This window comes from Polypterus senegalus, chromosome 6 (genome assembly GCF_016835505.1).
Source record: "Polypterus senegalus isolate Bchr_013 chromosome 6, ASM1683550v1, whole genome shotgun sequence".
Taxonomy (NCBI): Eukaryota; Metazoa; Chordata; class Cladistia; order Polypteriformes; family Polypteridae; genus Polypterus; species Polypterus senegalus.
Genome location: NC_053159.1, coordinates 166,526,878 through 166,540,617, shown reverse-complemented (window position 1 = coordinate 166,540,617; position 13,740 = coordinate 166,526,878). Strand labels below are relative to the sequence as shown.

At 40.7% G+C, this 13,740-nt stretch overlaps 1 protein-coding gene across 3 annotated transcripts in view; it reads left to right on the top strand.

Annotated features, from left to right (window-relative positions):
- Positions 1-13,740, top strand: part of LOC120531779 (potassium voltage-gated channel subfamily H member 7-like) — a 440,320-nt gene that overhangs the window by 421,638 nt on the left and 4,942 nt on the right. For all 3 annotated transcript variants that reach the window (XM_039757502.1, XM_039757501.1, XM_039757500.1), the window contains one exon: positions 7,565-7,745. In XM_039757502.1, the coding sequence (XP_039613436.1) occupies positions 7,565-7,745 (181 nt within the window). The remainder of the gene's footprint in view (positions 1-7,564; positions 7,746-13,740) is intronic.

The window sequence follows — 13,740 nt, the reverse complement described above, 5'->3', positions numbered from 1 at the left end:
ATAAAATGGATAGATGTGTTTTATTATTCACTAAAGGATGAATATTTAGCTGTGATACACATATAACTTGTACAATGCTCATGTATCTCCAGAGATACCGCATTTATCATGGGTTTTCTGCAGACAAGATAAACTTTTATTTGCATTATTATGCAATTATATGTACTTGAAGTCAATCATAATTGATTTTTCTTTTAAAGATGACATACTGTGTTTTTTTAAAAAAGCAAGGGAATTGGAAATACATATTTCTCTGTGAGACAAGGTCTCTTTATTTTAATCAGGGCAGCCTACAAACTGGGCATAGGAGTAATTAAATCCCATATAAAACACACGCTTTAATGACAAGCCGGCCAAAAATAATTAGATTTGAAATAACATGTGCTTATTATGTCGACGTTTGGAGCAGGACAGAACTCTGAGGCAGTCTGCTACTTCACTGCTTGGCTATCATGGCCTAATTTCTGTTATAACTGAACCAAGAGCGCCACCTTCTGGCTGTTGTCTTCCAATCCTTCTTATGTTGTTGATCTTTTTCTGAAAATGGAACTCAGAACTATGTAAAAAAGGAATTCTGCCTAGCATGAGCAGTAAAAGTAAAAAAAAAATATTAACAAAAAGTACTTCAGCTTGTTTAGAGCTCCATCAACTACATTTGTTCACTTTAAGTGCACTGTGAAGTGTGAAATCATACAGTTACCATAGGTAGTTAGTCAGTAGTTAAAATGCAAATACCCTGTAAATGGGCAATACAGTGTGGCATAGTGGTTAAGGCTTTGGACCTCAAATCCCGAGGCTCTGGGTTCAAATCCTGCTACTAAAAGTGTACAACTATGAGCAAGTCACTTCACCTGCCTGTTTCTAATTGAAGAAATGTGTCCTGCGACACTATCCATCTTGTCCTGCCACATTTGAAGGTTCTTTTGAAAATCTGAGAAAAGTAAAAATAAACTTCTCACTGCTTATAAATGGCATTTTCTTTTTGTAGTTAGCACAATGGAGGACTAGTCATTATTGCTGCCATACAGTTCCATAGTCCTGGAGTCAAGTCTCTGCCTGGTCACAGTCTCTATGGTGTTTGTACATTTTCACTATGATCATGCAGGGTTTCTCTCTCATGCCAAGCACACATAGGCTTAACTGACTAATAAGTCTAACCTGGGCTGGTGTGGAGGTGTGAGCAAGTGTGCCCTGTGAAGAGCTGATATCCCATCCAAGGTTGCCACCTTTCCTTTATCCAATGCTCCCAGAACCTGCTCCAGGCACAAGAAGCTCATATTGAAATAACATGCATGAATAAATGAGTTTTTTTCTCTCTTCTTCTTCTTCATCTTCCATATATGTTCAGACAGAGTGGCCTAATTTATATTTAGCTAGTTAAAGCCTAACTTGTGGATGCCTGTGAGTAGCATGTATGTGCAGTTTCAGAGCTGCCAGATACTACATCAGATAACAGACATTGTTGTAGTCTGGAATGGCTTGTGTTTCTCCATCCAATGAAAGTGAGAAACAAGTTGTGGCTCACAAGTAACCTTCATTCACAGAAAAGGGCAAATTTGGTATCAGATTTTTTGATTGTGAAGTAATTTCTTGAAAATTGTGTTATATAATAGTTTGCCACATGAAATTGTGCCTTAAAGTAAAGAACTTTATATAAATTTTAAAACACCTTGTCTGTTTTTGCAGTGGGGATAAAGTTGGCCAGGTTCAAACATGAAAAGAAAAGCCTTAAACTTACTGCATATGCTCATTTACTATTGTTTTTTGTATCAGTATACTGCTGCTGGAGTATGTGAATTTCCCCTTGGGATTAATAAAGTATCTATCTATCTATCTATCTATCTATCTATCTATCTATCTATCTATCTATCTATCTATTTTGCAAGCCAAGAGTGTTAATAAATATTGATCTGGATCTTGGGATTGCACAAATGGTGCATCTCTGTTGTTTTAGCGGAGAGAATGAGAATAAATTACTACATATGTGATTCAGCCATTTTAAAAAGAGACTGGCTGTGTGCTTCATCTCATTACTCCATGTCAACCTGTTAGCCCCAGGGATACAATTTCCCCCAGCGAATACTTTTCACCTTGAGGAATAGTCTCTAAGCACTGTTACTGATATTATTGAATGCTGATACCCAGATGTGAATTGCTGTCTGTTCTGCAGACAGAATAAAAGGGATGGATGCAATTTACCTCAAAGCACTTGAGGGACTTAAACTGTTTTGACAAGTATTGCTGACACATCTCCAGTATTTAGTATTAAAACAGATACTCACACTCACTGATACCAATCAATCTGTAAACAAATTGTGAGGACATGCAAACCCAGGCAGGCAGACCCTGCTATGTGAGGCAGGAATTACAGCTCTGTGCTAGCACTCTGCCTATGCTAAAGAACCTGGAAACTTTAACCTGATTAAAACTAATAATTAAAACTTGATAATGTCTGTTTAGTTCTTGTCACACCACACACATACTCAACCTCTCCCTTCCTAGCCGTCACTAGACTCCTGAAGGAGGCGTGTGCACAATGGTACTGGCAACAGTAGACAATATTTTTGCAAAAGAAATGCAATAATTACTATAAAATAAAGCAATAATTATTGTGAAATGACAAAGTACATTTTTGGAGTGGTGGAAACAAGCTTCTGTATGATCCAGAATGTGTGCCAGCATGAAGGGTGCACCCACGGCAAATGTCAAAACTCTACATGCAGTGATCACAGCAAGCAAGCAAACCAGAAATTTTCTTACCTCAAGAATGCAGAGAGAAGTCAAGCAAAATGACCCCTTTTATTGGCAAACTAAAAAGATTACAATATACAAGCTTTCGAGGCAACTCAGGCCCCTTCTTCAGGCAAGATGTAATGTAATAATGTTTACATTTTGCCTAAAGAAGGGGCCTGAGTTGCCTCGAAAGCTTGTATATTGTAATCTTTTTAGTTTGCCAATAAAAGGGGTCATTTTGCTTGACTTCTCACTACATTCATAATGGCTAACACATTACAACACCCTAGTACTACTCACCTTAATAGAAATAGTACCAAGAATCTGTGATACAATTATTATTTCTCATTTCCTTTCATTGACACAAAGACGCCTCATTCTGTAAAGGCAGAAATCACATTTTCTTAAATCCAAACTTTGGCCACTTCATAATAGACATGTTGTATTTCATCCAGGGTTTCTCCCCTACCAAAAGTTCAAATTCTTGTTTTATGTCTTTTTTGTTCATTGTTGAGTTTTTGGTTTATGTTAATGTTACTGTTAATTATTTGCTTTATTCCTTACGCTTGTGTTATGTTCGTTGTGTTTTTGTGGGTGGCCACCTGCCTATTACAACAAGGGACTTCAGACTATAAAGGCAGGGGCAACTCACAGTCCCTTGCAGTTCATTCACAAATGCTTAGGAGTTGGTGAATGCTTCATTGGGATTTTGTTGTGCTTTTGTGACTTATTGGATTTTTGACCTTTTTTTTCTTCAAATTTCATTTCATTTTAGGATTTTGCTATCGCATTGCATTTATTGTTTAGGCAGCTCCTTTTGTGTTTCTGCTCCTTGGAGATGATTTCTGTGCTACAGTGCATTGGTTTGAAAAAAAAAAAAAACATAAAGATCTTGTGTTTGCCCTTTTAATAGCCAGAGTTTGATGGTAATATCCCCCTCTAGGGGACATTTTTGGAAGTTTTTGGAACATGCATTCTTTTGAACTCTTGAAATATTTGGTAAGTTTAGTTTTATTTCCACATGAACCCTGGCACCTTCAGTCTCTTTATGAACTTGAAGAACAGGATAAGTATTTTTTACAATTTATAAAAAAATATTTCAATCTGTGAAACAGCATGTCAGGCCTCTGAGGCGATTCATGGTTTTAAAAATAGTGTTCCTTAGGCTAGGTTGTGCAGTGGTAGTGCTGCTGCCTCGCAGTAAGGAGATGACAGGTTCAGATTCTGGATCCTCCTTGCTTGGATAGTGAGAAAAGTGATGCATATATATAAAGAATTATTATTGGAAGACACAGGTGCATGCTGGCAGAAAGTCGTCTGGCCATGAAGGGCTTAATGGAGGAGTTGGCTGATTGAACATTCACGTGTGAGTGCTATCAACACAATTGTTCCTCATTGATGCTCCATGGGTCATTAAGGAAAGTACCCACATTCACAGGGACTATAAAAGATCTGAGTCGGGATGGTAATGTGAGATTGAGATGAAAAATGAAAGGAAGGAAAATCAAGTGAGAGAAAGAGAAAGGGGACGGAATTGGGTGATCGAGGCTGTTGGTTAGGGTGACCCATGAAAAGCAAGTAGAACAGCACTAGGGGCGCCTGTTTAGCAAAATCATTCCGTTGAGGCCAAAGGATGGTGGTAGGACCAGGGAACTGGGGTCTGAATGTCCCAGAGGATGGAGTTGTAGGTAGTTGGGATGAGAGCCGGAGAGGGATGACTGCGTTGGCCAGGGTGCCAGCACTACTGCACAACCCTTAGGACAAATGGGAGACGAGAGAGAGAGATGCAGGCACTAGGGTTCAAAAAGAAAGAAAGACAGTTCTGACTGTACTTTTATTCTTGATTTTAATCTCTTTATTGGTTATTAACTCCTACAATGCTCTTGTGAAGTTTGAGTAAACTCACTATGCACTTTTGCACCAGACTTGTTGTTTGTGTCCTCATTCGCCCTAATCCATCCTCGGCTACGACTGTGAATGTCCTGGGAAGACAGAAGGAGACCAAGGCTTAGAGCACCCAGAGCATCACACACTTTAGAATATTATTTCATGTGACAATTTAATGTGTACTGTGATTGCGCAGAAATTACTTTAACTTGAAAAATACCAAACATATCCTTTAACTAGCTCATTCGATATCAATACGTAACTCAGTGACTGAGACTCAATCTCTGAATTCTGTATTGTATCAAATTGTGCTTAAGGAAAATGTGAAGTCATCTGTTAGAAAGCTAAAGTTGATCCAGAAATGGACCTTTCAACCCCACCAATCAATGTTCTTCATGTTTAAAATCCTACAACTTTGCCACTGGCCAAAAATGTACCTTGTGAAAGAAAAAAACTCACCACACTAACCCTAATCCTAATCCCAAACCCATGAAAACATGCCTGTGATCACACAGTAAACAAGCGGCCGTGTGTGAAAGAGTGCCCTTAGAACATAAGAACATACCAAAGAACATAAAAATTTTGACAAATGAAGGGAGACCATTCAGTCCATCAAGCCCGTTTGTTTAGCCAATAGCTAAGCTGTCCCAGTATCTCATCCAGATTCTTCCTAAAGGTTGTCAAGGTTTCTGCTTCAAGTTCATGTCTCGGTAGACTTTCACAACACTTTAAGTAAAAAGGTGCTTCTTGGCTTCAATCGTAATTGCACCTTCCTTTAATTCCTTTTTGGCTTTAAATCCACTAGGCCTTAACACTAGGGATGAGCGAACACTGCCGAGTTTGCTTCAGCGCGAGAAGCATTAAAGTCAAATGGAAAGGAGGAACTGAACTAGTTTTGAGGGGATTATAAGTGTGCAATGGTGTTTTAAGTGTCCCTGAGGGCTGGGGGAGCATATACAAACTATGCTGGACCAATTATTATGGCCCAAAATGTGACCTGAGCTGTGAGGTAGGGGGTAAAACCACTGTACCACCATGCCTGAAACAATAAAAGCCGCAGATGGAATAACAAACACAAATAAAACACACTAAATGGCCACAAATTGCCAGTAAGTGTAAAAAGAAATCACACTTTGGACGCAGCTGCTGTGCACTTTTTTCTTCTATCATGAATATGGAAACTCTTTGTAATTAGTAAACTTTTACTTATTACTTTTTTTTCCTAGGGTCTCATGTGTTTTCTAACTCTGAGAGGGGATGAGATCCTTTAAGATTTGTTTTGATAGTTGCCATGCTGCATGGCTAAAATCACATGCATTCGGCCTGTGACCGTTTCACTTACATGGAGCCAGCATGCAACCAGCAAGCAGGCTGGGGCTGTGGACTCCAGGACTTGAAGATCGGTTCACACTACTGCGCCACTCTGAACTAGCACTTCTCTGTTTGAGCTGTCCCGAGTACTGGAAGAGTCTGTGATGCAAGCGTTGTATATTTGGGGTGAAGTGCTACATGGTGAGGAGTATGACATGCTTAATCCGACATTGAAGACACAACATATAATGAATCTATGCAGAACAGTGAAGTGTTTTCTTTACATTCTTATTATGGTCAACTAATGAATATATTGTAATTTTTTTTAATGCATGCATGGTTTACATCCATCTAGAGTACCGATCATGTAGTGATATCACGCATGTGAAGCTGATCAGGCAGGAGCTTGAAAAGGTAGGGTGGAATTGTACACATACATGAAAATTCAGCACATATGGGTAGTGACATTCCCATCTAACTTGGCTGCTGCAGCTCTGTGATATCGTGCTGATTTCTCAAAGCTTCACTGGCCAATGGGGAAAAAAAGCTCATTTAAGTCAGCTACCTGCACAGTGAATTTTGAGGGAAATATTCTGCGAACAAGGTCACCAGTGAACTCAGCATATTTTGCAGAATTAGGCAGATCCATACTGCTTATCGGCTAGACCAGGGGTGCCAACACTTTTTGGACTTGCGAGCTACTTTTAAAATGACCAGGTCGAAATGATCTACCTACATTAAAAATGATATATATATATATACATACAAATGATATACAAATATACATACATACTGAGTATACTTTATACATAAAATGTATGTTGTCGTACCTTGCATAACTGAATAATCTTTATGGCACAATAACAATTCAATAAATTTATGGTCACTACAGTATTTGGATTTAATAATCGTCATGTGACAAAAGGCTGACTTGCATAAGTAAGTAGAGACAAATAATGCAGTCAAGGAGCTTTTGAATTCAGCCGAGTGAAAAATGACGGCTGTCCAATTAACTGCCTCTCCTTTCTCTTTCTCAGATCGCTTTTTGGAAGGACGTCAGTTTCATAGTTTTTATGAACAGTTCGAAAGTGCCTTTCCACATTTTCCTTCTTTGGAATAGTAATGATAGATTGACAGATCAGACAAGCGCACTTCGATTGTGACATTGTGAGAGAAAAAATCCTCTTCCAATTCCACATCCAGCATATACCCTCCTCAAACAATTTTTTTTTTAAATCCCTTCTTTAGTCGATATAAATTGAAAGGCTAACTAAATCACTGAGATAGCCGGAGTTTTGCAGTAGCTCGCGCGTTTAATCGCGAGTGCGGGATGACCAGTGTGTTAGAAGAAAAGAGATCTCAGACTGGCCGCCCTGTATGCCAAATCAAGTGGCAAATGCCATAGGGAGGATATATGATAGACTAACGTTTAAATTTTTTTTTTTTTTTTGAATGCGACGCGATCTACCTGCACTACCTTTGCGATCTACTGGTCGATCGACGCATTGGGCACCCCTGGGCTAGACAGTAAACCATAACCATATAAATTCAAATGTATGCTCCTACCTGTTTAAACCAACTGATTCATAAATCGTCTTTGACCCTTTTTTAACATATTTTTTTGTTTTTCCAGGCTGGAAGCACAAATGACTGGTGACATTCAAGCAATCCTGCAAATGCTGCAGCGGCAGGTCGCCAGTGGTCCTCCCGCATACAGCATGGTGACCTCCATTTCTGAGTATCAGAGGCCAGCCATCCGAGTGCAACCTGTAGCAGCTATTAAGACTGACTGTAGCTTCAGACCTTCATCCCAGGTAATAAAGGCCATCATATACCAGGCTGTTTTATTATTCTGAGTTACACTTGCACAGTCCAGATTCCTGCCTTCAGGATGACTTACTCCAAATCACTTTGGTATGTTTGTTCAGAGACATGGGGTTTGAAGACTCTGCCCTACACCAGTAATAATGGCTTTGGAGCCAAGTCTGGTAGATGGGGATACTGGTACACTTGCCCAACGGTATGTGGACAAACACTTCCTTTATTCGAACCTGTAATTTCTGGCCTCTCTTGCTGTAACTCAACACCTAAATCCACACTCACCAGGCCAACAGTATGGAGTTCCATTTATACCATGGCCTAGGGCAGGGGTGGGCAAACCTTTTGGCTCAGGGGCCACATTGACATTTAAAATTTGACAGACGGGCCGGGCCAGCAGTAGATGCATACATATCAAACATAAACATAAAAAAGGCATTACAGTTTTAATATTTACATTCACTTTTAGTGGGAACAGTGTTGTTGATCACACTTTGTTGCCAGTGAATCGAAGTCTGGTGTTAGTTTTGTTGTGGCAATTCTCAGAACAGATCTGAGGTGTTCATCGCTCATCTGGGATCTGTGGGGTGCTTTGTTGGTGTTCATCACACTAAAAGTCTGTTCACACACATACGTAGAGCCAAATAACACCAGCATCCTCTGCGCCATCTTCTGGGTGTTTGGAAATTTGGCTGCGCTTAATGAAGCATAAAACTCATCCAGTTTAAGAGAGTTGAACTTCTCCTTTAAGACGATGTCGATGAGTTCCAACTGCAACTCCTGTGGCGCCGTTTCAGGGTCCTGTGTGAAGGGACATGACACCAGCTGAAGTGACTTGTAAATTTTTCCAAAATCAGAAAACCGACGGCAGAATTCTCCATGCAGGTCATCCAGTGAAGTCGAGGGGCCTCTTTCAGCGTACTAAGTGTGGGGAAAATGAACAAATGAGTTGTTTGACATTTGCTTTGAGAATAAAGCTAGCTTGGTTTTGAAGGCTCTGACGTTTGTGTACATTTCATGCACAAACTGGTCCTTCCCTTGTAGCTTCACGTTCAGCTCATTCATGTGAGTCAGTATGTCCACAGCAAAAGCTAAATCACAAAGCCAATCTGTGTCACTCAGCGCAGGAATATCGTCAGCTTTCTCAAGTAGCTCCAAAAATGAGATAATCTCCTGTTTGAGCTCCCACACTTGTCGACATACTTTCCCCAAACTTAACTAGCGGACATTGGAGTGGTGAAGCAACTCCTGGTGATCAGCGTCAATTTCTTCAAGAAACTTAATAAACTGACGATGCTGAAAAAAGTTAATGTGTTTTTCGACTGACTTCATTACGTAGTCAAGCTGCCATACGGATTTACACAGTGCTTCCTGGTGGATTAGGCAGTGTAAGAAAATTACCTCCTGCTCAGGGTTGACCTCCTTTACCCTCTCCTGGATTCTTTTGAGGAACCTGATTGTTTTTTCCAGTCAGATTTGGTGAACCATCTGTGGTAACGTTGGCGAGCGTACTCCAAGGTAGCTTGTGCCTATTGATGACCACCGACACGCTGTCATACAAGTCCTCTCCACGCGTTTTCCCCTTTAGGGACTCCATGGCCAAAAACCCCTCCGTTATTTCAAAAATGTCATTAATCCCTCTGATAAAAATTAAAAGCTGAGCGGTGTCCTTTTTGTCATTATTTTCGTCCAGTGCCAAGGAATATAATGTAAATGACTCCGCTCTTTTGTTTAACTTGCTAGCTAAGTCTTCGTCAATTAGCTCAACACGGCGAGTCACTGTCCTGCGTGATAAGCTAATTTTTTCAAATTTGTTCTTGCTCTCAGGATACAAGATACCTGCTGTCTCTACCTTACACTCTTTGAGAAACTCCCCTTCGGAGAAAGGCTTGCTGGTCTTTGCTAATTTGAATGCCAGCACATAACTTGCCTTCGTGCTTGATTCTTGGATGGTAGTTTGTCGGATAAAGGTGTTTTGCTGGGCCTGCAAACTAGCAGCCAACCTCTGAGCGGTAGCCATCCGTTCTTGCGTTGACTAGTTGTTAGCGTAGTTAGCATGCTTGGTGGAAAAGTGACGGCTGATATTGTATTCCTTTAAAACTGCAACGATTTCTTGGCAAATGAGACATACAGCCTTTGACCGGACTTCAGTGAAAAAGTATTTAGTTGTCCATTCCTTATTAAACACTCGGCACTCACTGTCCACTTTTCTTTTCTTTGGCCCACTCATTGTTGCAGACGGGTTCAGAGCAGTAGCAGAGTAATAACAGAGAGTAACCCGGGCTCCGCAAAATCAAGTTAATGTATCACTGCGCCTAATGCGCCACCTGGTGGAACGCCAGGCATTACAGGACAAGGTCAAATGAATGCAGTCATAATTATGATATGATTTGATTTGGGCAATTTTGTACCAAACTTCGGCGGGCCGGATTAAAAAGACTAACAGGCCAGATGTGGCCCGTGGGCCATAGTTTGCCCACCCCTGGCCAAGGGTCACTTTCAGGGTCAGGACAACCTCAGAAAGTACAATACACGCCCGGCATGAAACCATTATAACATTTAGCAGTGGTATAAATATCTCTAATTGGTCCACCTTGTTGCCACAAATCTTGGTGTAGGGTGGAGGGACACATTATTTAGGAAAGACATGAAGAATGGTAAAGGTGAGTGAATCACCATTTATATAAAACAGGATTTTAAGGAAAATCTTCCTCAATTAGATGGTAAACCATTGCTTAAGCCGATGTCACATTATGTGACTTTTGGTCATTGGGTATCTCCAACTTACTGACTGCATTAGCAGATCTCATCACCGGATCATTTCAATTTAAATGACTGAAGATTGCTGAGCATGCCACATTTTAGTGACTGATGACGACCTTCTTGTGCAGTTGTGCTTGCCCTTTTTTGTGACACCAAATAACATTCTGCCAGATGGGGATGGTGCCGTACGAAGGGAGAGCAAGTTCAGCCTTTTATTTTTCCATTCTGCTGTGGCACGTAAAGCACTTCCAACAGATGAGCATCTCTTCTGTTTGTAAGGTCCAAATCAGCTGCATCCATTATTCCTCGTAAGCGCGTTTATGGATTGTACTTCCAGATGAGTATTCATTGGTTGTCAGCTTTCATGTACGACAAGCCCCTCCTACGACTAAAGACAAAAGCAAATCTCTGTGATTTTGTTGGAGTGAGTTGTACCCTACAATTGGCTTTGAGGAGTGTGCTGCTGACAGCCTCCGACTCGCTAAGATTATGTAAATGAAATCAATGACGGAAAAATCACTGGAAACGTCAACTAGTGTGACATGGCCCTTAGTGAAGATGGTTGGATTTGGGTAGAAGGCGTCAGGGGTCAAATCCTCACATGAGCAGTGTGTTACAGACCTAATAATATAGATAAATGTTTAAGTAGTTCATTTTTTTTTTTAAACAATATTAAAAAAGGAAGTTTAGAAGGGTATATTATAATCACTCAAAAACGAATTGGGCTTTCAATTAGCAGAGCACAAAAATGGGTTTTTGGCCATAGACCAGGGGTCCTCAATCACAGTCCTGGAGAGCCACAGTGGCTGCAGGTTTTTGTTCTAACCCATGTATGGTGCGTTTCAACGGTGGAGCCCCCACTAACTAAGTGAGGCGCTCAGGGGGCAGACGGCTTACCGTGTTGTGATCTGCCTCTCCAGCCTCTCATGCTCACCACGTTTTTTCTGATATTATTGCTATATTTGGTGTCTTAACCATGAATGCGTTTCAATGAGTGCTTTTTTGCTGTTTACAAGACACACGACTCAGATGGCATCATCATTGCCCACCTATATATGATAATAAGACGACACAAGTGGTCTTGGCATCCTTACTTTGTATTAAGGACACAACTCTTATTTCAATTTAAGACACGTGAGATTTTTTTGCATTTATACTTTAGGAAGATATCTGAGCAGGCACTGTGTATCTTTGAGTCTGAGTGGTGGCTTAGGTTTTAAGGTTTTAGTGTTCTCCCCCAACCCGTTCAATAACTACTCCATGTCTGGCCCGTTCAAGTGATTTTCATTTGCCAGGCCATTTAATTTAGGGCCTTTTGGCCATCTTTCTCACAGGCCATGACACTCAGACATTAGGCCACAGTTAAAACACGTCAGAGCAGAGTAAAATGGGCACCACGGGCTTAGCCATCCTCAAAAAAAGACACACAGACCTTCAGTTGTACACACCCTTGAGTCCATTTTATCTAATTCAGTTTTGTGGGGCGGCACTGGGAGAGCAGAAGGAACCAGCAGAGAGAGACCACCTCACCTCCGCGATCACTCACAGAGTCACCAGTTAACTTAAAATGCTCAGAATTTACTGCAGACACCTGACCAAATAAAATGCAAAGAGCAAACCCACACTGCAAAAAAAGGCCAAAGCGAAAACTAGACCAAAAAAAAAAACCACCAAACTTTAAATGGGAGTTGGTTTGCTTTTATTTAGTAAAGAAATCGGCCAATGGGGTTAGCAAAATGTATTTGACAAGATTTCGTACAGTATGCTAAATAATTATAAATGCAAAATAAAAAAAACTGTAAAGTTTTTTTATGTCAATAACAATAAGGAAAACTAGACCGAACATCAGGATCTAAATTCTTTTCACTTGCTCAGATTTCATTTTTTTTCCACGACAGCTCTGACACTTCGCCTTTTCTGCCCGGTTTTCCTTCCACATCCCAAAGATCTCTCGGTCTCCGTGAATTCTGGCTGTGAGTGAGCGTCTCGCCCTAAACTGGTGTCCTTCACTCTAGAGAGGAATGAATGACTTGACGCTCACAGTACGTCCACATTGAGTTTGGCCACACTTCTGTTTATGGTTGCCCTTAGGTAAAGGAATACACCACTCAAAAATTTTAAATACTAGGGGGCTTTGCTCGCCCATCCCCGGGTTTGGTTTACCGGATGTACAATTTAAAGAGATTATTATTTTCATGAGTGTTGTTACATATGCATTATTTTTACTTTAACTTTAAAACTTTTGTAAAAATAATACTTGTCCTTTATTTCCGGCCCCGGGCGTGATTAAATCTCTCTTGTAGGACGTATAACGCTGTTTGTGTTGTGAGGGTGGTGGGGGGGCTGAATGCACGCTAAGGAATTGCAGTCGGATCACCCGCTGGCTTGTTTTTGCTGCCGAGCTGCGTCTTCTGCTTGTCGTACTTTGCGTTGACCATTTCAAAGCCTGTACAGCCACTTTATGTCTCTGCCACTCTCATTGAGAAAGGTGGGCTGAATGCACACTAAGGAAAAGCAGTCGGATCATCTGCTGGCTGCCTGCTGCTGCTGGCAAGCCGCACGTTCTGCTTGTCGCTCGTCGTTGTTTGAAGAGCTGGGAGCACATGAGGTTTGTCTATCAAAGGCATTCCAACAACTGCTAGGTTAGATGTCCTTGAACTTGTTTTAAATGTGGTCTCACTGCCTTGTCTCTCGCGTGGACGTCAAATTGTCTTCCAAGAAGATCTCGTCACATCACGTCTCCCTAGTCTCCCTCCCAGGATTTTTTTTTTTTTTTTATAATAGAGAGATACGTTACTTACTTCAAGTAGTCTGGAGTGATGGCCAAGAAAAAAAATTATAATTTCATGAATTAATGAAAATGTCTGTGATATACAAGTCAATGGTGAGCAATGCTGCACAATGGCAAATAAGAAAAAAAACTACAGAAAAAAAAATAAAACCTCTTGACGCCACTCTTGCCATAAAGACTATGAGATGCAAAGCTGACAGAAAGAGAAACTCCAAGTTAAGGGGTCATGGCTGACAAAGGTACATCTACTAGATATGGACTTGAAGGGGGTGAACGCCTTATGGGATCAGTTATTTTGCATTTTATATTTGTGATCAATTTAGACCACTTTGCAAAGATCTGTTGATCAGTGTCAAAAAGTCAAAGGGAGTCCTCTGTGGTTCAATGTTTAATAGCAATCACATGTGTAAAGACAAGTGAAGAAGAACACATTTCTA